The sequence below is a fragment of the Coniophora puteana genome (genome assembly GCF_000271625.1).
Source record: "Coniophora puteana RWD-64-598 SS2 unplaced genomic scaffold CONPUscaffold_1, whole genome shotgun sequence".
NCBI classification, from domain to species: Eukaryota; Fungi; Basidiomycota; class Agaricomycetes; order Boletales; family Coniophoraceae; genus Coniophora; species Coniophora puteana.
In genome coordinates, this window is record NW_006913053.1 from 2,623,752 (window position 1) to 2,644,203 (window position 20,452).

At 51.2% G+C, this 20,452-nt stretch overlaps 12 protein-coding genes across 12 annotated transcripts; 9 read left to right on the forward strand and 3 right to left on the reverse strand.

Annotated features, from left to right (window-relative positions):
* Positions 1-1,460: 1,460 nt before the first annotated feature.
* CONPUDRAFT_45618 (Pkinase-domain-containing protein) lies at positions 1,461-3,208 on the forward strand (the record flags this gene model as incomplete). Its single annotated transcript, XM_007764343.1, has 6 exons — positions 1,461-2,082; positions 2,143-2,401; positions 2,452-2,593; positions 2,644-2,919; positions 2,971-3,059; positions 3,115-3,208. 6 exons carry the CDS (start codon positions 1,461-1,463, stop codon positions 3,206-3,208), a joined length of 1,482 nt encoding a protein of 493 aa, XP_007762533.1.
* Positions 3,209-3,559: 351 nt separating this feature from the next.
* On the forward strand, positions 3,560-4,064 carry CONPUDRAFT_148852 (uncharacterized protein; the record flags this gene model as incomplete). Its single annotated transcript, XM_007765300.1, has 2 exons — positions 3,560-3,766; positions 3,828-4,064. The coding sequence occupies 2 exons, from the start codon at positions 3,560-3,562 to the stop codon at positions 4,062-4,064; spliced, it is 444 nt and encodes a 147-aa protein (XP_007763490.1).
* A 528-nt stretch (positions 4,065-4,592) lies between these two features.
* On the forward strand, positions 4,593-4,952 carry CONPUDRAFT_45214 (uncharacterized protein; the record flags this gene model as incomplete). The annotated part of the gene is made up of 1 exon (XM_007764315.1): positions 4,593-4,952. A coding segment is annotated over one exon (360 nt), but the record flags the coding sequence as incomplete, so codon positions are not given.
* A 941-nt stretch (positions 4,953-5,893) lies between these two features.
* CONPUDRAFT_79039 (DUF866-domain-containing protein) lies at positions 5,894-6,823 on the reverse strand. The gene is made up of 6 exons (XM_007764614.1): positions 6,780-6,823; positions 6,627-6,710; positions 6,508-6,564; positions 6,245-6,439; positions 6,099-6,188; positions 5,894-6,050 (listed from the first exon to the last, which is right to left on the reverse strand). Exons 1-6 carry the CDS (start codon positions 6,783-6,785, stop codon positions 5,997-5,999), a joined length of 486 nt encoding a protein of 161 aa, XP_007762804.1. The 5' UTR covers positions 6,786-6,823; the 3' UTR covers positions 5,894-5,996.
* A 213-nt stretch (positions 6,824-7,036) lies between these two features.
* On the forward strand, positions 7,037-7,914 carry CONPUDRAFT_46120 (uncharacterized protein; the record flags this gene model as incomplete). The annotated part of the gene is made up of 3 exons (XM_007764383.1): positions 7,037-7,295; positions 7,353-7,684; positions 7,735-7,914. The coding sequence occupies 3 exons, from the start codon at positions 7,037-7,039 to the stop codon at positions 7,912-7,914; spliced, it is 771 nt and encodes a 256-aa protein (XP_007762573.1).
* A 174-nt stretch (positions 7,915-8,088) lies between these two features.
* On the forward strand, positions 8,089-9,598 carry CONPUDRAFT_95696 (carbon-nitrogen hydrolase). Its single transcript, XM_007765302.1, has 5 exons — positions 8,089-8,273; positions 8,331-8,735; positions 8,801-8,820; positions 8,887-9,249; positions 9,311-9,598. The coding sequence occupies exons 1-5, from the start codon at positions 8,131-8,133 to the stop codon at positions 9,370-9,372; spliced, it is 993 nt and encodes a 330-aa protein (XP_007763492.1). The 5' UTR covers positions 8,089-8,130; the 3' UTR covers positions 9,373-9,598.
* Positions 9,599-10,702: 1,104 nt separating this feature from the next.
* Positions 10,703-12,370, forward strand: CONPUDRAFT_45096 (septin AspB; the record flags this gene model as incomplete). Its single annotated transcript, XM_007764307.1, has 7 exons — positions 10,703-10,925; positions 10,980-11,108; positions 11,161-11,242; positions 11,298-11,432; positions 11,480-11,597; positions 11,648-12,015; positions 12,070-12,370. 7 exons carry the CDS (start codon positions 10,703-10,705, stop codon positions 12,368-12,370), a joined length of 1,356 nt encoding a protein of 451 aa, XP_007762497.1.
* Positions 12,371-12,856: 486 nt separating this feature from the next.
* On the forward strand, positions 12,857-16,262 carry CONPUDRAFT_134163 (mRNA transport regulator; the record flags this gene model as incomplete). Its single annotated transcript, XM_007765303.1, has 9 exons — positions 12,857-12,964; positions 13,031-13,123; positions 13,183-13,461; positions 13,516-13,606; positions 13,659-14,668; positions 14,726-14,960; positions 15,011-15,424; positions 15,486-15,942; positions 15,996-16,262. The coding sequence occupies 9 exons, from the start codon at positions 12,857-12,859 to the stop codon at positions 16,105-16,107; spliced, it is 2,799 nt and encodes a 932-aa protein (XP_007763493.1). The 3' UTR covers positions 16,108-16,262.
* Positions 16,263-16,339: 77 nt separating this feature from the next.
* CONPUDRAFT_86747 (succinyl-CoA-ligase) lies at positions 16,340-17,777 on the forward strand (the record flags this gene model as incomplete). The annotated part of the gene is made up of 9 exons (XM_007765266.1): positions 16,340-16,385; positions 16,441-16,553; positions 16,610-16,726; positions 16,773-16,916; positions 16,975-17,101; positions 17,152-17,313; positions 17,374-17,550; positions 17,603-17,691; positions 17,751-17,777. The coding sequence occupies 9 exons, from the start codon at positions 16,340-16,342 to the stop codon at positions 17,775-17,777; spliced, it is 1,002 nt and encodes a 333-aa protein (XP_007763456.1).
* A 106-nt stretch (positions 17,778-17,883) lies between these two features.
* CONPUDRAFT_46149 (ankyrin) lies at positions 17,884-18,769 on the forward strand (the record flags this gene model as incomplete). The annotated part of the gene is made up of 4 exons (XM_007764385.1): positions 17,884-17,979; positions 18,034-18,480; positions 18,538-18,627; positions 18,692-18,769. 4 exons carry the CDS (start codon positions 17,884-17,886, stop codon positions 18,767-18,769), a joined length of 711 nt encoding a protein of 236 aa, XP_007762575.1.
* A 178-nt stretch (positions 18,770-18,947) lies between these two features.
* Positions 18,948-19,407, reverse strand: CONPUDRAFT_44824 (ribosomal protein S16; the record flags this gene model as incomplete). The annotated part of the gene is made up of 2 exons (XM_007764280.1): positions 18,948-19,109; positions 19,168-19,407. The coding sequence occupies 2 exons, from the start codon at positions 19,405-19,407 to the stop codon at positions 18,948-18,950; spliced, it is 402 nt and encodes a 133-aa protein (XP_007762470.1).
* Positions 19,408-19,620: 213 nt separating this feature from the next.
* On the reverse strand, positions 19,621-20,358 carry CONPUDRAFT_115541 (like-Sm ribonucleoprotein). The gene is made up of 5 exons (XM_007765305.1): positions 20,309-20,358; positions 20,164-20,259; positions 20,070-20,097; positions 19,943-20,015; positions 19,621-19,889 (listed from the first exon to the last, which is right to left on the reverse strand). Exons 1-5 carry the CDS (start codon positions 20,331-20,333, stop codon positions 19,857-19,859), a joined length of 255 nt encoding a protein of 84 aa, XP_007763495.1. The 5' UTR covers positions 20,334-20,358; the 3' UTR covers positions 19,621-19,856.
* Positions 20,359-20,452: the final 94 nt, after the last annotated feature.

Sequence of the window (20,452 nt, forward strand, 5' to 3'; positions counted from 1 at the left end):
CCAAGCGCTGCATATGTTTGGGAACGCATTTTCTCAGCTGTAAGTCGCCCAATGAGTCCACCTCGGGCGTGACATTAATCTGCCCATAGTTTCGTGTCCCCGATGACGATAGAGATGGTCGGTTTGCAATTTATCTAACCGAAGTGGGTCAAATGGCCACTAGCAGTGCGCTCTCGGACGATGAACTATTGCGTGTCATACGGGAACGGGGAGACAGTGCGGGTTCTCTCAAGTTTCTTGTATCACACCCAGAAGCACTTGTGCATCCCCTTTCCCAGTCCTTCTCTCCTATCAGACATGTCCCTCCTCCACCTCTCCTTCCTGTTGTCCCCTGTGTCCCACTTGTCCCTCGTAGGCCTCCAGACGATGGTAGTGTTTCCTCTGAGGATCATGGCGGTGATACAGGCTACGAGCCCTCAGATGATTATGATGAGTCAGACAGCCGAGCGGACAACAGGGCTACTATCCGCCCCTACCCATTGGCAGCCGCTCATCAATCGCCCCGCACTGCTAAATTTGAAGGCCGTCATCCTTCATCTCCTATTTCCATCAAACCTCATCAGTCTAGTCGAGCGCACGATGATACACCGAGCAGCTCGTACGGCAAAGGTATACGACATAAACAATCTCATGGCGAACTGATTGGAGCCCGCCGTCGGGCAAGAGACGGCGTATCCGATGTTGATGATAATGAGGTCGCGCCGGAACCGTCACGCGATGTTCAGCGTGCAGTCGACTCCACCTCGCCTCCTTCCTCTCATACCGTTAGGAAAGAACGTCCGTCGCGGCCCACCGAAGACATATGGGATATATCCGATAAGCCCTCTGGGTCAGCGACCGCGGTGCGTTCACCGTCTACTAGCCGGAAAAAGAAAAAGCCGTCGCATGGTGGTACTCGCGTTCCCGCGAATTTTGTCTCCACATGGATTGCCAACAAAGACTCAAAGCCACCGACTCATTGGCCACCCCATCCTCTCAAAATCGCGAAAAGCATGGAGTTCAAATCACCGGCAAGCCCTCCTCATAACTCACGATCAGCCGCTGGTCGTCCTTCCGGATTCAACTCTGCCACGCCCCCTATGCCCATTCCTTCCCGTCCCTTGCCCCCGACACAAGCCCTTCAGTCACCTCCCACGTACCTAAATCCTGCAAACCAGGACTTGTATCCACAACGCCCCTCCTCAGCGTCGCCTCTTCAACATGGACATCCGCAATCTCTGGATGACCGTCCAAATGCCTCGCCTAGCTTTACTAAGAACAGATTTGGTGAAGTCCCATTGCGGGAAGATAACCATTATGATATTCCCAGCTCGCTCCTGCCAGCTCACCATACACGGCGCATGAGGCAGGATGGGTCGGCGTCTCAAAGCCAAACACCGGTCGACAATCTCGATCATAGTCCGGATGCAACTGTCCGTCCTGAGGACTTGAGCACTTTGCAGGGAGCGATACATGCGGCCATGCAGGAGCACCGGATAAAACCTGAAAGCCCAATCTCTCCTACTGGTAGCGGCTTGTGGATAGTTAAGCCTCAGCCCCTAAGTCCAGGAGGGAACAGACCAAAGTTGGCGGTCTCGACTGCTTCGGACGAGTCTCGTACCCTTGGACCATTGAACAATTACCCTCCCATCCCTACCGTTTTACCGCCTCACTACCCGCCGCAGCCTCGACCACCGCGCAGGCATATTAAGAATGACCATCGGAGCGGGATTTTCGAAGATGAAAATCGACCCAATCCGGAAGAGCTTTACGAGCGACTCGAAGACGCCTTTCCATCCCACGACCTTGATAAACCTGTCATTGAAGCAAACTCTGGAGGAACATCTCCCACAGCTGCCGAGGATCCTATGACTATAGGAAGGGGCATTGATGGGCTTGCAAGAGGAAAGAAATCAATTCGCTACGTTGCGGAGGAGCACAAACGGAGGATTGACCGAACATCTCGGGCGGATGCCGCATCCTTTAACGTTATGAGGAAGCGAAGTACCAAACTGTGGGGAAGCCGAGTTGAGGAGGTTACGACCGATGCACGGCATCATCTAAGCAGAGTTCATCCAGATTCTCCTTCGGGCGGTCCCAGACGTAAGTCACCCTGAGTTTTCTCTCTTTTTTCCTCCCCTCACCATTAATCTCCCATTTTAGCGATTTTCAAATGGGTGCGAGGAGAACTCATTGGCAAGGGAACATACGGTCGTGTTTATCTCGCGCTGAATGTTACTACGGGTGATATGATCGCTGTCAAGCAGGTGGAAATGCCACGGTCTCAGAGCGAGAGGAACGACAGTCGGCAGACCAACCTGGTACAGGCACTTAAAATGGAGAGCGAGACTTTGAAAGATCTTGATCATCCAAATATCGTGACCTACCTTGGTTTTGAAGAAACTCCCGATTTCTTAAGCATGTAAATTTACGCTCATCTTTTCCAAGTTCGTTTTACTAAACCTTCTTCAGCTTTTTGGAGTACGTACCTGGCGGTTCCGTCGGTAGCTGTTTGAGAGAGTACGGGAAGTTCGGTGAGGACGTAACCAAATCGTTCACAGCCCAGATTTTAGCTGGATTGGAATATCTCCACTCCAAGAATATCTTGCACCGGGTTGGAATGTCTTCAGTCTACCTAAAGTTTTTGAACTAACGTGGTTACAGGATCTTAAAGCTGACAATATTCTTGTGGAGAACAATGGGACCTGCAAGATCTCCGATTTTGGCATATCCAAGCGAACCACGGAACTCAATGGTGCCGCTCATACGGCTATGCAAGGGACTGTCTTTTGGATGGCCCCTGAAGTCATCAGCGCACGAGCCGGCCTGCGAGGCTATAATTCCAAAGCTGATATCTGGAGTGTAGGATGTGTCGTATATGAGATGCTGACTGGTAAACGTCCTTGGAGTGATTATGAGGAGGTCGCGGTCATGCTTCGGGTAGGGAAAATTCGGATTTCAGGTTATGAAGGCAACTGACGCTGCGTCCAGCTGTATCAACAACCAGAATCGCCTCCGCTTCCCGCCGACTTCGTACTATCCGACTTGGGCAATGACTTCAAAGAAAGGTGTTTTGCTGTGTAAGTAAAATTGTTTCCTGCGATAGCCTTCTGCTTATGACCGAGGACTCCATAGCGATCCCGATAAACGGGCAACAGCAGCGGAATTGCGAGAACATCGCTATCTAGCACTCCCCGAAGACTGGTTCTTCACGGACTTTTGCAAGTAGACGGACAAGTACTTTTTGGTTGCAGCACATACCCCCACCTGTTGTCTACTGCCCTCAAGCATCATCTAGCACACGCACCAAGCATACATTTAGTGACATTCATTTGTTTGACTAGCAATTTTCTTCTGCTTCCTCTGCATTATCCGGTTGCTGTTGTTTCCATATTGTCACTTATAATAATGTATATGACGCGTACGTAGGCATCTGTACTCTATTGGTTACGCTCGGTTAAATCGTGGATTTGGCTTTCACTGCATTGTACTGGTTCTCGTGACGTCATGGTTGCCTTGGAGTTCGAGAGCCCGAGCTTTGCAAGACCTTGGTTCAGCGCTACCCTTGCCAAGAACTAGCATGCCGTCACCGTCTGCCGCTATGGAACCCGTCAGTGAGATACTCGACGAAATACTAGGATCGAGCAATATAGAGAAGCGAAGGCAAGAAGATGCTGCTATGACCATCCAGCGAGCGTGGAGAAAGAAAGTTGCGGCTCGTTCCAGATCAAAGTTGTTTGACCCAGACACGCGGTGGAAGGACGCTGCTATCCATGCTCAAATGCAGGTGCCGTTCTTCCCTACCCTAGTGGTCCACCAGAACTCTTAATACGTTCTTGCTTTTGTAGGTGGACAGGCAGGGTGCTGATAGAGGCAGAAACGATCCAAAGACGCGCTGGAAACGCGCTGCATTCCTAGCAGCTCGTCTGCAAGATGACAACTCTATGTACGAGAAAGATACCCCAGAACATGGTATACCAGCAGAGGAGAAGATATTGGAAACTCAGCACTGGCTCGAGTTAGTCGACGCGTATGTGGACAAGTTGTTGCTCAATGCCATTCGACTGGATATTTATGAGATTTAAAGTAAACACCGTTATGGATCCAATTGTGAGTGCAGTTAGAGTTTGATTGCACCTTGACCTCGTCTTACGAATGACTTACGCAGTGAAGGTATGCACATACCCTGTTTGGTGCCTTCATTTTATGTCACCGGGAATGAATACGGATGAGATCAGTGGTATCATAGGCGCTGGCAACAAGAGGACACCTCGGAAAATTTCTTCAAATGGTTCGATTTTCACCATCTTCCTCTCAGTATAGTGAAGTTGATGTGCTCCTTACAGGCTGGACAGGGGTGCTGGTAAAGACCTTACACTTAACGAGTGTCCTCGAGATCGACTAGAACAGGAAGTGAGTATGTACAAAGCTTGTGCTGTCGGCGGCTGGTGTCTAATTGAAATGGATCCTCCAGCGCATAATGTAAGATTTATTGTCGAAATATATGCTGTACTCACATCTCTCGCTCTTTCAAGCTATCTTGCCCCTGAAGAAAGTGAGTGCTAGCATATGACCATACGATGTTATGAAGAGTGAGGCGTAAACTTGCAGGGCTAAACTATCTGGTCAACTTCGACAATGAGGGGAAGCTTCGATGGGCTCGGAACGGAGTTCTGGTTGACACCGCCCCAGGTCGCTGGAAAGACCAAGGTCAGGGCCGAGGCGTGATGAAAGTAGACAAGGCAGAGGACCTTCCTCGACGGAGTAGCTTCACGTCATCAGCGTCTTCACTCTCAGTTTCGTCAGGGTCTGTTCAGGAAAATGAAGCAAGCCATTACGTTGGCCAACCCCATGGCCGAGGTCGCTTTATGCACCTGCTAAGAAGCCGAATGACTCCCAAAGGGATGATGGATAGACTTCTGCGGAAGACGGTGCGGAAGAATACATGGATCTATGTTGCGGTGCGTTCTTAGCTTGCCATGATTTTTTTGCCATACTAAAGGCGAATAGGACAAAAGCTGTCAGTATTTCCCAAGTCCGTTCACACTGTCAGACCAATTTAAATAAACTTCATTAAGTCAACGTTTTTATTGGTATCAAAGGTTTGAGAAGTCTTCTCTCAAAGAGCTCATCGAATGACTTCTACCCTAGAAACTGGTACTTTCCAGCATTCATCATTTCTTGGGGGCGGTGTCGTAGTTTCCGCTGGATTAATATCAGTGAAAGATGGAGCTATCTCCAAGCTTTCGCCTTTGTCAGGTCATTATCGGTAAGAATGGCACCTGGTATGCATATGGTTTACTAAGCCCATTGACGCGCAGAACGTCCATTGATGTGAGCCTATCGGACTAGACATAATCTCTATAGCACTGACTACACCCCATAAGCACTTCCGCGGATTTGTGGATGGCCTCAATGCGCGTGGCGTTGACATGAGTCACGCCAAGATTAGTAGCGCTGAAGTTGCCCTATGGGGGTGAGTGTTCATGTCACAGCCCCCTGCACGATATGTTACCGATAAACAACCACAGGATTGAACAGTTCACGAAAGCGAAGAAGAAGCAAGCCAAGATCGTGAAGAAAGGGAAGGATACAGCCAAACGTGCTGCAAGCATCGTTCCTGGCCGTTCAAGCCCGTCTTCAGGTTGGAAGCGAGACGTACTCGAAGGTCGTCGGAAACAGCAGCAGTCTCGAATGAACGGTAACGCGGAGAACGATAATCAAGGAGAAAGTAGGCGTCAAGATCATGAATCCACGGCCTAAGATTGTCTATTCATTCTCATGGATACCCTTGCGTCTCGTGACGAAGGTGTCAGTGTTTGGGCAATATTTGAGAGGAGGAGACTAGCGTTAGGCATGACAGTGGTTGACGGATAGCACATCTTTAAACAATCGGGATCAAGGACGGCAATATCGGGCAAAATCTTGGAATCGTGTTGATACACACCGCATTATGTATATATGGCTATTTTTTTTCGCTAGGCTCTCGTTCTGGTGCTTTCACGGCTTAAGTCTGATTATGCTCTCGACCACTCGCTTTCAATGTTTGAAACGCCAGCAGGAAGTTTTGCCTGGGTGGATGTCAGAACGATGTTTCTTGTGTCAGAAATCTGACGAACCTTCTCATCGTAGTCCATCCATTCCGCCTCCTCCTCGAGTGAAACTTCAAATGGTGTCCCCGATTCTTCTCCTACACATCTCCATGTACCCTATATGAACGATCAGAAAGATGAATTATGCTGGTACTTGATCTCTAAGACCCTACCTGTGGGTCGAAGCCAGTGAATTCTAGACCACGGCACTCTATAACCAGCAAAGGTGCGAATTGGCCATTGGCTGCAGACGAGTATGGTCGGACCGGCGAGGTATCAAACTTTGCAGAACTCTCTCGCTTGCAATTACCACACCTCCAAACAAAGTGCGCGGTATTGTTTTTCCCACCAGACATTTCTCTTTCTTCCTGTGTGTGATAGGGGTATGAGCCATCCAATCTTTCAGTAGTCCCTTGAATGTGAGAGAGAAACATACGAGTCGGTTCATAGAAACAAACTTCGGGTGGATCTCATGACAGCTGTTACATTTGACCTGCGATGATGCAAAGTCAATCGGTGTGAAAGGTGAGCCCCCAACAGAGAATCAAGATGAACCTGGAAGAAGTACTCAAACGAGTCTGAAGCTGGCACAAGATCTGTGACATTCTCTAAATCAGCCTTGATTGACAGCTGAAGACGCTGAAGTAAGGGAGGAACGATAAGTGGGAGTTACAGCAATCTGCAAGTAGCAACGGTTCATTCACTCACGACCATGATGACCAGAGTCCGGGCAGCAGTAGTCGACCTTGGAAGATCTCGGTGGTTCAGTACTACTCTTGCCTATTTGAGGCCGCACTGATGCGGAACGGAAGCAATAAACACTTTGGTGCCGAGGTGCGGTTTTCTTACCATTGACACTTCCCCGACGAGTGGTTTCCAGAGCTCAGCAAAGTGCAAGTATCTTTTGTGTCCACATTTGGTCAGCGGAGACTACTAGCTCCTCGAAACGACTTACACCCGTCAATATGGCTTCATCTTCTGTCTGTCGACGCGCTTCTTCTCTCATTGTTTGTCGACGCGCATTCCACTCCTCTTCCGTCGCCGCGTTCCCTCGACGGTCGGCCCAACACGGTTCTTTGCCAGTTGAGGGAGGCATCGACATCTCCGAGTTTAGAACGTTTCAAGACGATGATCTTCCCGCTGGAGGGCACATAGACCTCCGGCAGAAACGCGACTTCCTCCATTATCTCCAGCTTATAGACCATGACGTTCCGCGTTTGACCGGTGCGTCGTTAGAATCAATGTACGCACTCTCGCGTTTATTGATTTTACCCTCTTTAGCTTTTCGTAAACCATACGCACCACCAACTGCTTCGGTCCCGCTGGCGGTTCGCTCAGTAGATTTTGCCGGTGAAGAGCATCCCATGACCCCAAAGCGAACCGTTGTGGTTCCTGTCGAACATCTTCCTTTGAAGGGAGACGCTGCACTTCATACGGCTAAACTCCTGGCTGGAGCAAGATGGACACCAGAACCGCCTAAGGACTCGGGTTACCAGAACAATGCCACAGTTAAGCACGGATATATCAAGATTTCGTGCGAAGACTTCCCTGAGCCCGCCATGAACTTGAAGTGGATTAGCGACACCCTTGACCGGCTAGTAGCAGAAGCAAATGTGCGTATACCACTTCTGAAGGCTTTATACACGAACTGACCGACGGATAGAACCCCAAAAAGAATGGCTATCAGGCTTTGCCACTAGACGAAAGGCATCTAGAGGCGAAGGCGAGGAAGGCAAAGAAGGGGGACCACCGGAGAGGGCGCGACGGTAATCGGCCATCTCTCAAAGACTTCCCGAAGGAGTGGTTGCCCAAGAGCCCACCGCTCAATGGCGCCAGTGCTTAATATTTCATAGATTTCTCCTTGCGGTTTGGTAGGAAACCTGCATACTAATGTTAATCTTGCAAGTGCTGAATTGTGCATCACCTGCAATCCGATCACATGGCTCAATATGGCATAGCAAACTCGTGTGTTAGAAGCGATCCGACCGTGCCGTGGGTGCTTTCGTTCCGTTACTCAGCTACACTGCTGCGCCCACCCTGCAGCGCTTCAGCTATAGCGATGGCTGGGGTGATACGCGCATCTGTCGTTCAGACATGTACCGCAGCCTACTCGCTGGAAAACACGCTAAGCAAGTTTGAAATTCTGTTGTGCTTAGCCAAGGAACGCGATGGAGCTCAGCTGGCTGTCTTTCCGGAAGCATTGTATGTTTATCACGAAGGTTGGCATCATTACCCGAGGTTCCTAACCGACATATGTAGTATAGGTGGCTACCCAAAGATGTCGCACTTCGGCGCTGTCGTTGGCGAGCGATCAGACAGTGGCAGAGATGAATTTTTACGCTACTATCAGGGAGCGATCGAAATTCCTTCGCCCACAATATCTCGCATCGAGGCAGCGTGCAAGGAGCACAACGTGTTTGTTGTCATGGGTGTCATAGAGAAAGATCTGGGTACTCTGTACTGCACTGCGATTTTTGTCGACCCAGTCGCTGGCCTCGTTGCGAAGCACAGGAAGCTTGTCCCCACAGGTACTGAGCGCATCATCTGGGGCCAAGGCGACGGTTCCACGCTCCCAGTGCTGGAAGCACGATTTGACGCCATCACGAATGATAATCCTGCTGGCAGGGAAGCCACTAGGGCTAAGATATCCGCGGCCATATGTTGGTGCGTAACAGGCCATGGTATGTATTCCTACCTAAGCGCTGTTAATGATTGCCGCTCTTCTACAGGGAAAATTATATGCCCTTATGTAAGTCCATCGAGTACTGCCACTGGTGAGGCAGAGAAAACATTTTCACCTCCAATCCTTTGCTAGTGCGCACGTATTACTATTCTTTAGGAACACAGCTTTACTGCGCTCCCACTGTTGATGCAAGGCCACAGTGGCAAAGCACGATGACACACATTGCTCTAGAAGGTCGCTGTTTTGTCTTGTCTGCCTGTCAGTTCGCGAAGGAAGCAGACTACCCACCCGATCACGCCGTCGCGGACAAAAGCAATCGCAATGCAGACAATATCATGATCAGTGGAGGAAGTGTTATCGTCAGCCCGTTGGGGGAGATTTTGGCTGGTCCATCGCGAGAGCCGGAAACTATCCTGACGGCAGATTTGGACCTGGACCAAATCGCCAGGGGAAAGTTTGACCTTGATGTATGCGGACATTACGCCCGCACTGATAGTAAGTGCAGACCACGTCCAGCGATCTCGATGATTTTGAGTGATGAACGGCGTCCCTGTAGTATTTCAACTTCATACTAGGACACAAAGTAACCTTGAAGGTTACCGAGACGCCAGCAAGTAAATTGTTGTCGAGGTTCCATCAAAACACTTTGACATCAACAAACGTGGCCGACATTTCACGCCTGGACTGATCGACTATGTATGACCAGTTTGGACTACCACTCACTACGAAGAGCGGGACAAAGCATTTTATGATGCAACAAAGCGGCTTAGACGACTGGGGATGTGTAGTAGATATAAAGTGTAGCCGTCACTTCCTCACTTTCATTATCAGATCTTGGTCCTTCCTTTCACGAGCCAGCAATCCCGGATAATGCTCTACACGGGTACTGCAGACGCGCGAGTGGCGCTGCTGGCATATTGCATGAATCATCGATCTCTTGTAGACCCAGAGTCAAGTTTCCCCACCGCCGGATGTCTATCACAAGGCCAAGCCAACGATTGCAATAAGCAGCCAAGAAGACGTACAATGAACTGCTTGGAGAGACGGCAGGCGACAGGCCAGTTCTGCTTCGAAGCAAAGGGACGAACAATTTACACACCTTTGTGTGAATCACGAGCTCAACACCGACACACACCCTGCATGTTGGGTTCAGATATCACCACTCCCCGACGTAGATCTGAAGAGTATGTGGTGGATGCGATAGCCGCAGCTCTCGCACATGTCAAAGATGGCATCTGGATGATCTCTGGAGATGGGACAAAGCATGTTGATCACGCTATGACTTCCGACCAAGAGCCACCGGAACGTTATGAAAGCCAGCATGAAGTTCAGTCCGCGACATCAGCAGCAGCTGCGGGGATAGCATTGACGGATGACGAGCAGTACGAGCATGATTGCGAGGTTGACGAGATAGAGTTCGAGGCATTGTTCAATCGATACATTAGGTGTGACGACAGCATGGAGAACAATTAATTTATGATACCGGAGAGGGAACCAAAGAGGCATATATATGTCTTAGCGCTGAGCTACTTTTGAGTTCGATGGGAGCATGCCACATGTTATGCCAAGTCGAAGGTCAGTTTGAGAGCTCGATGATAAGCACCCAGAGCTGCGTGTCGTGTGCATGGAGGAGATAGATTTAAGGAGAGGTGAAAGAAGAGAAGTGGAGAAGAGCACGACGATGGACCGCCCACGGTCTCTGCGGAAGGTACTATCACGGGTGGGTGATATCAGTACTTCTGACGGTTGACGAGGTAGTCGATTCTGTTGCCGCGACCCCGGATTGGGCAAGGTGCCACTGAGGCCAAACAAACCAAACAAATAGGACGCAAGTCGCCAAGTTCTTTCCTTCCCCCCGTCGCAGTCGCAGTTGGCGAAAAAGTAAACGTCGCGTCCGGTCCACCTTCCCCTTCTCCTTTCTACTGCGCTCATCCCCTCCCGCTCCCAGATGTCCGACTCCTATGCCTCTTCCCGCGCTAGGGATGATCTCTCTCCTTCCCCCAATGGCTACGCGAACGCCTCTAATCCCTCTGTAGCCCAGTCCAACAACGCCGCCCTCTCCTCCGTCATCCGCAAGAAGCTCATGGGCTACGTCGGCTTCGCGAACCTCCCGAACCAGGTACACAGGAAGAGTGTCCGCAAGGGCTTCCAGTTCACCGTCATGGTTGTCGGTACGCACCTTCCTTAAAATTCCGTTTGGTTTAACGTGTCATACGTGGTCATAGGCGAATCGGGCTTGGGCAAGTCCACCCTCGTTAACACCCTTTTCAACACCCCGCTCTATCCTGCCAAGGAGGTCCTCCCCCCCTCTGCCGAAAGGGCTAGCACTGTCGCCATTGAGAGCATTGGCGCAGGTACGAGATTACGCGTGTCATTCCAGTCGAACGCGTTTGACCATATTCTCAGATATTGAGGAGAACGGCGTTCGTCTCCATCTGAATGTCGTCGATACGCCAGGTTTCGGTGACTTTGTCAACAATGATGACAGGTCAGTTTACTCGTCGGCGTCTTATGGAAGAGAGTGACTCTAAAGTCGCGTCTAGCTGGCGACCTATTGTTGAAAATATCGAGTCGCGTTTCGACTCGTACTTGGAGCAGGAGAACCGCGTCAACCGACAGAAGATCATGGACAACCGAGTCCATGCTTGCCTTTACTTCATCCAGCCCACCGGTCACTCGTATGTCTCAATTTCTATCATTGAAAATATCGCTGACGTTTTCATAGGCTGAAGCAACTCGACATCGAGTTCATGCGTCGTCTCCATACCAAAGTCAACTTGATTCCCGTCATTGCCAAGGCTGATACCCTCACTGACGAGGAGATTGCTGACTTCAAAGCCAGGGTATGTTCAGCCTGTCTTTTGTATAGTTGAGGCTAAGAATTCTCTGGCAGATTCTGGCGGATATTGCCCACAACAAGATCCATATCTTCCAAGCTCCCACGTATGAGAATGAGGACGAAGAAGCCATTGCGGAGGCTGAGGAGATTGCCAGCAAGATTCCTTTCGCTGTTGTCGGTTCCGATCAGGTTGTTCGCACCGCTGACGGGCGTGATGTTCGTGGCCGTTCGTACCCCTGGGGTGTTATTGAAGTCGACAACGAAGAACACTGCGACTTTGTGAAGCTCAGGCAAATGCTCATTCGAACCTACATGGAGGAACTGAGAGAGCACACGAACAATGTTTTGTACGAGAATTGGCGTACACAGAAACTCCTGAGCATGGGCGTTGCGCAAGACTCGAGCGTCTTCCGTGAGATCAAGTAAGTTGCAGGTGCTGAACCAACTTGCGCCCATCTAATCTGTTTGCACCCAAGCCCTGCCGCCAGGATGCAGGAAGAGCGTATTCTGCACGAGGCTAAGCTCTCCAAGATGGAGGCCGAGATGAAGATGGTCTTCCAGCAGAAGGTGCAAGAGAAGGAGTCGAAACTCAAGCAGTCCGAGGAGGAGTTATACGCTCGCCACAGAGAGATGAAAGAGGCTCTCGAACGGCAAAAGGCGGATCTCGAGGACAAGAAGCGTCGCATTGAGAGTGGTCGGCCCCTGACGCCAGAGAAAGGAGCTGTGAGTATCTCTCGTCTCTTGCTGGCTGTGATCTCTGATGGTAACTACTACTAGCAACAAACCAAGAAGGGGCGCTTCCTCAACCGGTAGACGCAATTTGCAGAGGGTATACCGTTTGGACGGTCCGTTATCACTTGGGCCACGCGTTTTTTACCTTTCGCTCACCTATCCATTCCTTGTTTCTCTTTATATCGCGTCGTTTTCGATTAGTACTTCTTGCTACTTTAGTTGCCTTACCACGTGAGCCGCGCCTCTCTTTTCGTTTTATCTCCTTGGACTACTGCGCACCCCACACTCGTTTCCATGATATCCGGGCCTTCCTTCCGCCGTCTCTCTTAGTTTATGCGTATCCATGTCGGGTCGTTTCAAGTCTGTGTGGATTGGAGAAAGCTATAATACATATACCATTCTTCTTTGCAAGTCATGGGATATCGCCACTGGGTCAACACTCATAAACAGATGATCGTCTGGCGTGAACAACTGATCTTCTACTGACGTTATACTGTAATCACGCCTGAGCTACTAAGATCGAACGGCAACATGGCAGACATGCAGTCCCTCCTCTCTGCCCTCGACGTCTTCAGTCGCGCACCGGATAAGGCAGCCTTGGAGAACGCAAATGCATGGCTCCAAGATTTCCAACATTCAGTAAATCCTCTCTCGCATGGAACCCTCTACCGACCAGGACATCTCACCCGCCGTCTCTTGTCCTAGCCCGACGCATGGTCAACGTGCAACGTCCTCTTGCTTTCTCCAGACGCTCCCCTTGCAGCAAAGATATTCGCTGCACAGACCTTCAGGGCCAAAGTAAGTTGTTCAGTCCACACCTTCGGCCCCGCGCCCTCTCAGCAAGTAACCATGCACAGGTCACATTCGATCTACATCAAGTAGACGAAACAAACCTCCCAACTCTTCGCGATACCCTGTTGACGGCTCTTGAGAAATACCAAGCAGGCCCCAAGAGCATCATTACTCAGATCTGCCTCGCACTATCAGGTCTTGCTCTCCAGCTTCCAGCATGGTCGAGTCCCGTGCAGGACCTCATCGAGAGGTTCGGTCGAAACCCTGCCACAGTGTCTGCCCTCCTACAATTTCTCACTGTCATGCCTGAAGAGATCTGCACCAACACAAGGATTCCGGTTACAGTGCGATCGCTTCAGTCCTTTGCTGCTTGGACGCTCTAACATACTCTATTCTAGGACGATGAATACCGCGAACGCAGCACTGCCCTACTCTCAGGCAACTCGCCGCAGATTCTGGAGCTCATGACAATGTATCTTCAAGCACCTGGTAAGCGCCCGTGCTTGCATGGCTTAGGGGCGATTGTGCTCACATTGATCAGGTGTAACATCAGAAGTTCAGAGCCAGGTCTTCATTTGTCTCCGCAGCTGGTTGATCGCGGGTGAAGTCGACCTGACAGCATTGGTTAAGACTTCACTGTTCCAATTTGCATTTGATGCACTAGCTTCTGACGTGTTGTTCGACGCCGCAGTCGACGTTATCTGCGAGATCATCCACGAAACCCAGGAAATTGACGACAACATGCCCGTAATTGAACTGCTCGTCCCTCGTGTCATCGCTTTGAGGCCGTTGATTCATAGCCATCATGAGGATCCAGAAAAGATCCGCGGCCTTGCTCGCGTCTTTGCTGAAGCAGGCGAGACGTACCGGGTACTCATCCTCCGCCACACGGAGACATTCTATCCCATTGTCGAGGCTATCGGCCAGTGCTCTGCGTATCCCGACTTGGATATTGTGCCAATCACGTTCCCCTTCTGGATGAGACTCGCTCAGACCATGGGCAAGAGGTCGTCTGTCCCCCCAATGCTCCTGGAAGCCTACCAGGCCCTTATGGGTGTCATCATTCGTCATCTTCACTTTCCACAAGATTCCTCAACTCTGACACCGCAGGAAAATGATAATTTCCGGAACTTTAGGCACGTAATGGGGGATACTTTGAAAGACTGTTGCCTAGTATTGGGCAGCGAGGCCTGCCTGCTTTCTACGTACGGGCTGGTAACTGTTGCCCTTACAAAAAGTCCCCAAGGGACATCCTGGCAAGAGGTCGAAGCGCCACTATTTGCGATGAGGTCGATGGGCGCAGAGGTCAACGTAAAAGACATCAATGCCGTTCCAAAGATCCTGGATCTGTTGCCTTCTCTACCACCACACCCCAGGATTCAGTATGCGGCACTCCTTTTAATTGGCCGATATTCCGAGTGGATTAACTTCCACCCGGACTACCTTGCAAATCAGCTGCAATACATTTCTGCGGGGCTGGAAGCCTCCGACGGCGAGGTCAGCGCAGCCGCTGGTCACGCGCTGAAGTATCTATGCCAAGATTGCAAGCAGGTAATTACCGGTGCCGTTCGTGCTTCTTCCGTCGACTGATGTTACCTCTTTTGAAAGCATTTGGTCCCATATCTGCCGACTTTGCATACATTTCTCACCACGGTTGGGTCCAGGCTTGACCAGGAAGATAGGCGGCAGGTGTACGAAGCAATTGCGTTCGTTATCTCCGCTATGCCGATGGGGAAGGCCGCAGAGTCCCTCCGCACTTTCGCACTGGACATCCTTTCCGGGATTCACAATGTGGCGAATAAAACTACACCTGCTTCAAAGCAGGAACTAAAAGCAGCCGGAGGTAGGTCCCATATGATTTTTATTCTGTGGCCTGCTGATGTTCCACTCAAGAGGCCCTCGAGAACCTTGAGGTTATGCTTCATGTGATTGGTTCTTTTGGCGACGAGTTACCGCCCGCCTGTCAGGGAACCTGTCAGGAGGCATGGTCCATCTTCGACGTGTTCATCACGAAGTATGCGTTTGACTACGAGATTACGGAGAGGGTTACTCGAGTCATTCGACATGCGCTCTCCCTATTTGGTGTGGCAGCCCTGCCCGTAGCTTCCCAAGTTGTTTCAAGGATGGTGACTTCCTTCGAAGCCACCGGGCTATCCGCGTACCTTTGGATCGCGGCGAAGGTCGTCGCACGGTTCGGCCATGAAGAGGATGTGGCTCTAGCCAGCAGCTTCCAAACCCTCTATCAGAGGACAACAAGCAAGGTCGTGTCCATGTTGCAGACACAAGGTCCTCGAGAAATACCGGACGGTGCGGCAGTTATCACACTGAAGTTACACTACGCTGATTTACTGATTCGACTTGGCTGTAGTATTGGAGGACTATATTCAACTCCTCCTTCAGCTGGTCGAGGTCCGTCCGGACGTATTCTTCCAGGCACCTTTTCCGTTGGCCTTCCGTGCCACTATGGCCGCTCTGACGATGCTGCAAAGCGACCTGGTCGTTGCTGCACTGGACCTGTTCCGAGTGTTAGTGAGCCACGACTGTCTGGATCCACCGACACCTGTGCCTCCCAAATTTCCGGGGTATGCAGCCGCGATAAAAGCCGTCGTCGAGAAAGAAGGGCCAGAATTTGTCGGACTGCTACTGTCGGGATTAGTTGGCGACTTCCCGGAGGACGCAGCTTCGCATGTGGTGTCTATATTTAGAGCGGTGGCCTTGCTCTTCCCTGCCCAGCTCCTAACGTGGCTGCCGTCCGTGATGCAGCAGCTTCCTACAAACAGTGTGCCTGCGCAGGCAAGGCAGCAGTTCTTGGACGATACGACCAAGTAAGGCGCTTCCATCTAACCGTGGGTGAGCATGTACTGACGGACGTTTGCAGTGCCATCAATAGCGGGCAAATAGATAAAGTAAAGTATTGTCTCTTGGGACTTCATCGGGCTGCACGTAAGATGCGGGACAGGCGTCGTGTGGCAGCACTGGATGATGAATGAAGGAGTGTAGATTATTTTAGTTATAGCGTCGATAGAAGACTGTTTGACGGAGGTTGGCGGATGTTAGCGGAGGTTAGACGTATGTACGAGAGTAGCTTTGTCTGGCAGATAGGCAAATAGGTGTAAATTCATGCCGGCCGGCGCGTTGGTCACACCGCCCTTTAGCGCCGCTTCCGGGTCAGAAAAGACACAAAACCTGTACCACAAGCAGTGACAGTACTCCCTCTCCACCATGCCCCTTATCCTCCGCCGTGCTGCAAATTCCATCTCCTCCTCGGGTATGCCATCCTTCCTCCGCCCCTGTCTCTCCCCCCTCACACTCACCCCCAGCAGGCCGTCGGGCGTTCTCGCAATCCACCATCCGGCAAAGCTATGCCGACACCATCCACAACCTCCGTATCCACAAGGACACACGGGTTCTCTGCCAGGGCTTCACCGGAAAGACAGTGCGTGTCTTTGCGACATGTCTCTGCACTTCTCATTCTCAAACTCTGACTTTTAGGGTACTTTCCACGTGAAAGAAGCCTTGGCCTACGGCACGAACATGGTCGGAGGCGTCTCTCCGAAGAAGGCTGGCCAGACCCACCTTGGCTTGCCCGTCTTCGGTTCCGTCAGGGAGGTACGCAAATCCATCGCTGCAGGGCACACTTTTTGACCACAAACAGGCCGTCCGGGAAACAAAACCGGACGCGTCAGTCCTCTACGTCCCACCACCTACCGCGGCCGACGCCATCATAGAAGCCATTGAAAACGAGATTGGCCTAATTGTGTGCATCACCGAAGGAATTCCTCAAGCTGACGAGATCCGGGTACAGTGCTTCCTCACCCACGGTAATACACTTCTTGCGGCTAACAATAAACGTAAAGGTCATGAACGCCCTCAAGAGCCAGTCCAAGTCGCGTCTCGTGGGGCCTAACTGCCCCGGTATCATTAACCCCCTGGGCTGCAAGATGGGCATTCAGCCTGGCCACATTCACAGGCCAGGAAAGATCGGTACACGCCTTTCCGGTCTTCTTGTTGCCGCATCCCTGATGGCGTTACAGGCATCGTGTCGCGCTCTGGAACGTTGACGTACGAGGCCGTTGCTCAGACCACGGATGTCGGCTTGGGCCAGTCGCTCTGCGTTGGCATTGGTGGTGACCCATTCCCCGGTACCCAGCACGTCGATGTCATCAAGGTCTTCCTCGATGACCCCAACACCGAAGGTTCGTTGCCAAACAAGAATGTGATTGGAGTGGACCATAACTGAAACTTTTCACGCTTAGGTATCGTCATCATCGGTGAGATTGGTGGTTCGATGGAGGAGGAAGCGGCCGAGTACTTGGAAAGGTACAACAAGACGCGTAGCAACCCCAAGCCCGTTGTAGGTTTCATTGCCGGTCGGACCGCCCCTCCTGGCAGGCGCATGGGCCACGCTGGCGCTATCATTGCAGGTGGAAAAGGTTCGTAGACGACTCACTCTCGCGACTGCTCGGTTTTCATGGTCATGTCTAGGTGCTGCGTCGGACAAGGTCGCTGCTTTGGAGAGGGCTGGTGCGATTGTGACGGACAGCCCAGCAAAGATCGGTGCAGAGATGATGAAGGCAAGTTTGATGACGTTGTGACTAGCTGCACCCGACTAACGAGACGACTGATACTGTAGGCTATGAAGGCTGCTGGACTGGTGTAGATTATAGAGTAATAACTAGAAGCCCCGACTTCCTAAATTATCACGTTGTTCCTCTCTCGTCTGGATAGCCAGTTGCTATAGTCATCTATCAGCCAACAATACCATCATGGATTACTTTCCTTCTCCCGCATTTACCAGCGCAGCATCTTATCTTTCATCCGCATCTTCGCTTCGTAAGGTTGACAATAACACAAAGCTCGAGGTCTAATAACACTCTACCCTTTCGCATGATCCTGACGAGACTTCGACCGAACAGCTCTATGGCTTATACAAATACCTGACTTTCTCCTCCACTCCTTCCGGCTCGAGACCATCGATCTTTGACATGACCGGTCGGGCGAAATGGGATGCATGGCAGCTCGCTGGACAAACGCATCAAGATCGACCCTCTGGCGCTGAGAAGCGCTACCTTGAGATTGCTCATAAGCTTGGCTGGGAAGAGAGTGCTGTCCAGACAAGCGCAGAGTCGGCACTGTCGAACAAAGGCAAGGAAAAGGCGACGGAAGATGATATATGGGATAGTGATTCAGAGCGAGGCTCCAGCGGGGGAGGTGGCGGGATGGTGGTGGTTAGCTCGATGCGCGCCCCGACGCCGGTAGAGGATGAAACCTTCCACGGACTGGCATTGTCTGGGGACGTGGGCAAGCTAGAGACATTCATAGGTTCGCATTCAAACCTAGACCTCAATGCTAGGGACGAATACGTGAGTCGTGCTCGAGCTCGAAAGACATCAATCGCCCAATTTCACTACTCTCGACAGGGGTATACTGCACTTCACCTTGCATGCGACAGAGGCAATACTACAGCTGTCCAGCTACTCGTACGCAAAGGGGCGGACATCACAATCAAGGTGAGCGCGATTCTACTTTTGTTTGCTTCATTTCGCGGACGCAAACTTGATCACACCTATGTAGGACGCGGATGGTTTTACGGCACGGGAGCTCGCAGAAGAAGCGGGGCGCGAGGACATTGTCAAACTTTTCAGTCAATGAATTGTCATTAATGCTAAGTAAATGTGATATGCGTGGTCTATCGAGGATGGTGGGGTCTTGCGTACGATGCAGTCTACAGCAGACTTGGTGGTTGTCCACACCTGCCCTCTCGCTATGAAATGTCGGCGACAGTAACTCCGGGCTGGACGCGCAAATGAACGACTGCGACTGCGTGGTCTTATGAGTGCTTTGGACGCGCCATAGGGTTGTTGACAAGCTCTTCCACGGACAATGAAGGGTCGACTTTCGCAGCCTCCGGAGGGACGGGGGTCGCTGAAGGAGTGTTCTGGGTGGAGAGAGCTTTGGGGTGATACTTCGAGTCTGGGGGAAGGACACCACCCTACGACGCGTCGCGTCAGAAACAAAAACAATGCGTCCATTGCCAGAAGAAAACTCACCCATTCAAGCATGCGCACAGCAGATTTCGAGGGTACTGCCCCGACGCCCAGCCAATACTTGATTCTGTCAACACTCCATTGCACGGTCTTGTGCTTGTCGCCGATGTCGAGGTGGGGGTTATAGACACCGAGGAGCTCGGCGGGCTTCGCGTCGCGGCGCTTCCTCTGGTCGATGGCGACGAGGTGGAAGATGCGCCTGCTGCGGGTGCCATGCATAGCGAGGCGTATACGGATCGCCATAGTCGTCGGGAAAAGAGCCTAGCGTGTAGTTGACGCTTGTTTGCGGCATATACTACTTCTTGTCTGGTCCATAGCCCCTGTCTTTCTCGTGAAGTCCGTACACAGAACGTCCAGTTTTCATGTGGGCAAAGTCCACTCATAAAATTTCCCTTCAACTCTGACTACTTGCAATGTTTCTCAATGCATCTCGCAGTCACTTCAGTATACAAATAGGTCGAAATGCATTCTTGCAGAAAGAATTTGATGGGGTAGCGAGTCAATCGTATCTCTAGAACGCGTCGCTAGGACTTGGTAGTACTTCCTGGTACATAGTTTCATCAAGCTTCGGCCTGGCGCTAAACATCTTAACCTCTGTTTGCATGCTCGCGTTGCGCCTCAAATCTTCCCTTAAAGTGAGTGCAAGATGCCGCTTCCCTTGTCACCGAGAGTTTTGTGTGGTCCTGCCAGGATCATGAGTCGGGGCCTGAGCTGCCTGGGATGAGCTGAGAAGACCAATAAGCAACTGTATCACACGAGCTCAGAGAGGGAACATCACCATGCAGATGTTGTTTCCGTTCAAAAGGGTCTGGGACAGCTTCGTCTGCTTGATGCCCTCAGCCGTTATCTCGCTAAGAAATACAGTGAGTAGATGGGTATGCAGCGTTCTTGGTTAATGTACACACAATTCTGTCACATCTTCAAGGACCATGTCTGTAAAGTACGAGCAAAGTCAATGGCAGATGATGAAAGGCCCGTATGCCAGTATGCCTTACGCACTGACGAAGTCATCGAACCCGAGGAGCGTTCCCGAGAACTCTCGATCGCCTTTCATGACGACCCATATCTTGGAGCCGATGCATCTGTCGATCAGCTCTTGAGGGAGAATTGAAGTTGCCCAACCTCTAAGTGACGCGTTACTCACCGAGAGGAAGGATCTGCGATGCCATTCCTTAACCAAAGAGATGGACGTACGTAGAAAGGAAACGCGTCTCTAGTGCGCCTCGTGAGGCCAGTCCACCCCCTGAGACTTCCCCATTCGCCACGCGCAGATTTGCCCCAAACAAAC

Bases quoted from the DNA above. Each gene is read 5' to 3' on its own strand.
- CONPUDRAFT_79039 (XM_007764614.1), bottom strand. The intron at 6,565-6,626 runs GTTCATCTTGAT...GCATCATCGCAG, and splicing joins CGTTTGAGTACTTCTTCCAG to GTCAAATGTAACAGCTGTCA. The intron at 6,440-6,507 runs GTATGTTTCTCT...TATCACACACAG, and splicing joins TTGTTTCTATGAACCGACTC to GAAGAAAGAGAAATGTCTGG.
- CONPUDRAFT_95696 (XM_007765302.1), top strand. From the start codon at position 8,131: ATGGCTGGGGTGATACGCGCATCTGTCGTTCAGACATGTACCGCAGCC. The intron at 8,821-8,886 runs GTAAGTCCATCG...ATCCTTTGCTAG, and splicing joins GGAAAATTATATGCCCTTAT to TGCGCACGTATTACTATTCT. The intron at 9,250-9,310 runs GTAAGTGCAGAC...GCGTCCCTGTAG, and splicing joins ACATTACGCCCGCACTGATA to TATTTCAACTTCATACTAGG.
- CONPUDRAFT_115541 (XM_007765305.1), bottom strand. From the start codon at position 20,333: ATGGCATCGCAGATCCTTCCTCTCG. The intron at 20,098-20,163 runs GTGCGTAAGGCA...CGTACTTTACAG, and splicing joins CGGGTTCGATGACTTCGTCA to ACATGGTCCTTGAAGATGTG. The intron at 20,016-20,069 runs GTGTGTACATTA...TGTATTTCTTAG, and splicing joins CTTGAAGATGTGACAGAATT to CGAGATAACGGCTGAGGGCA.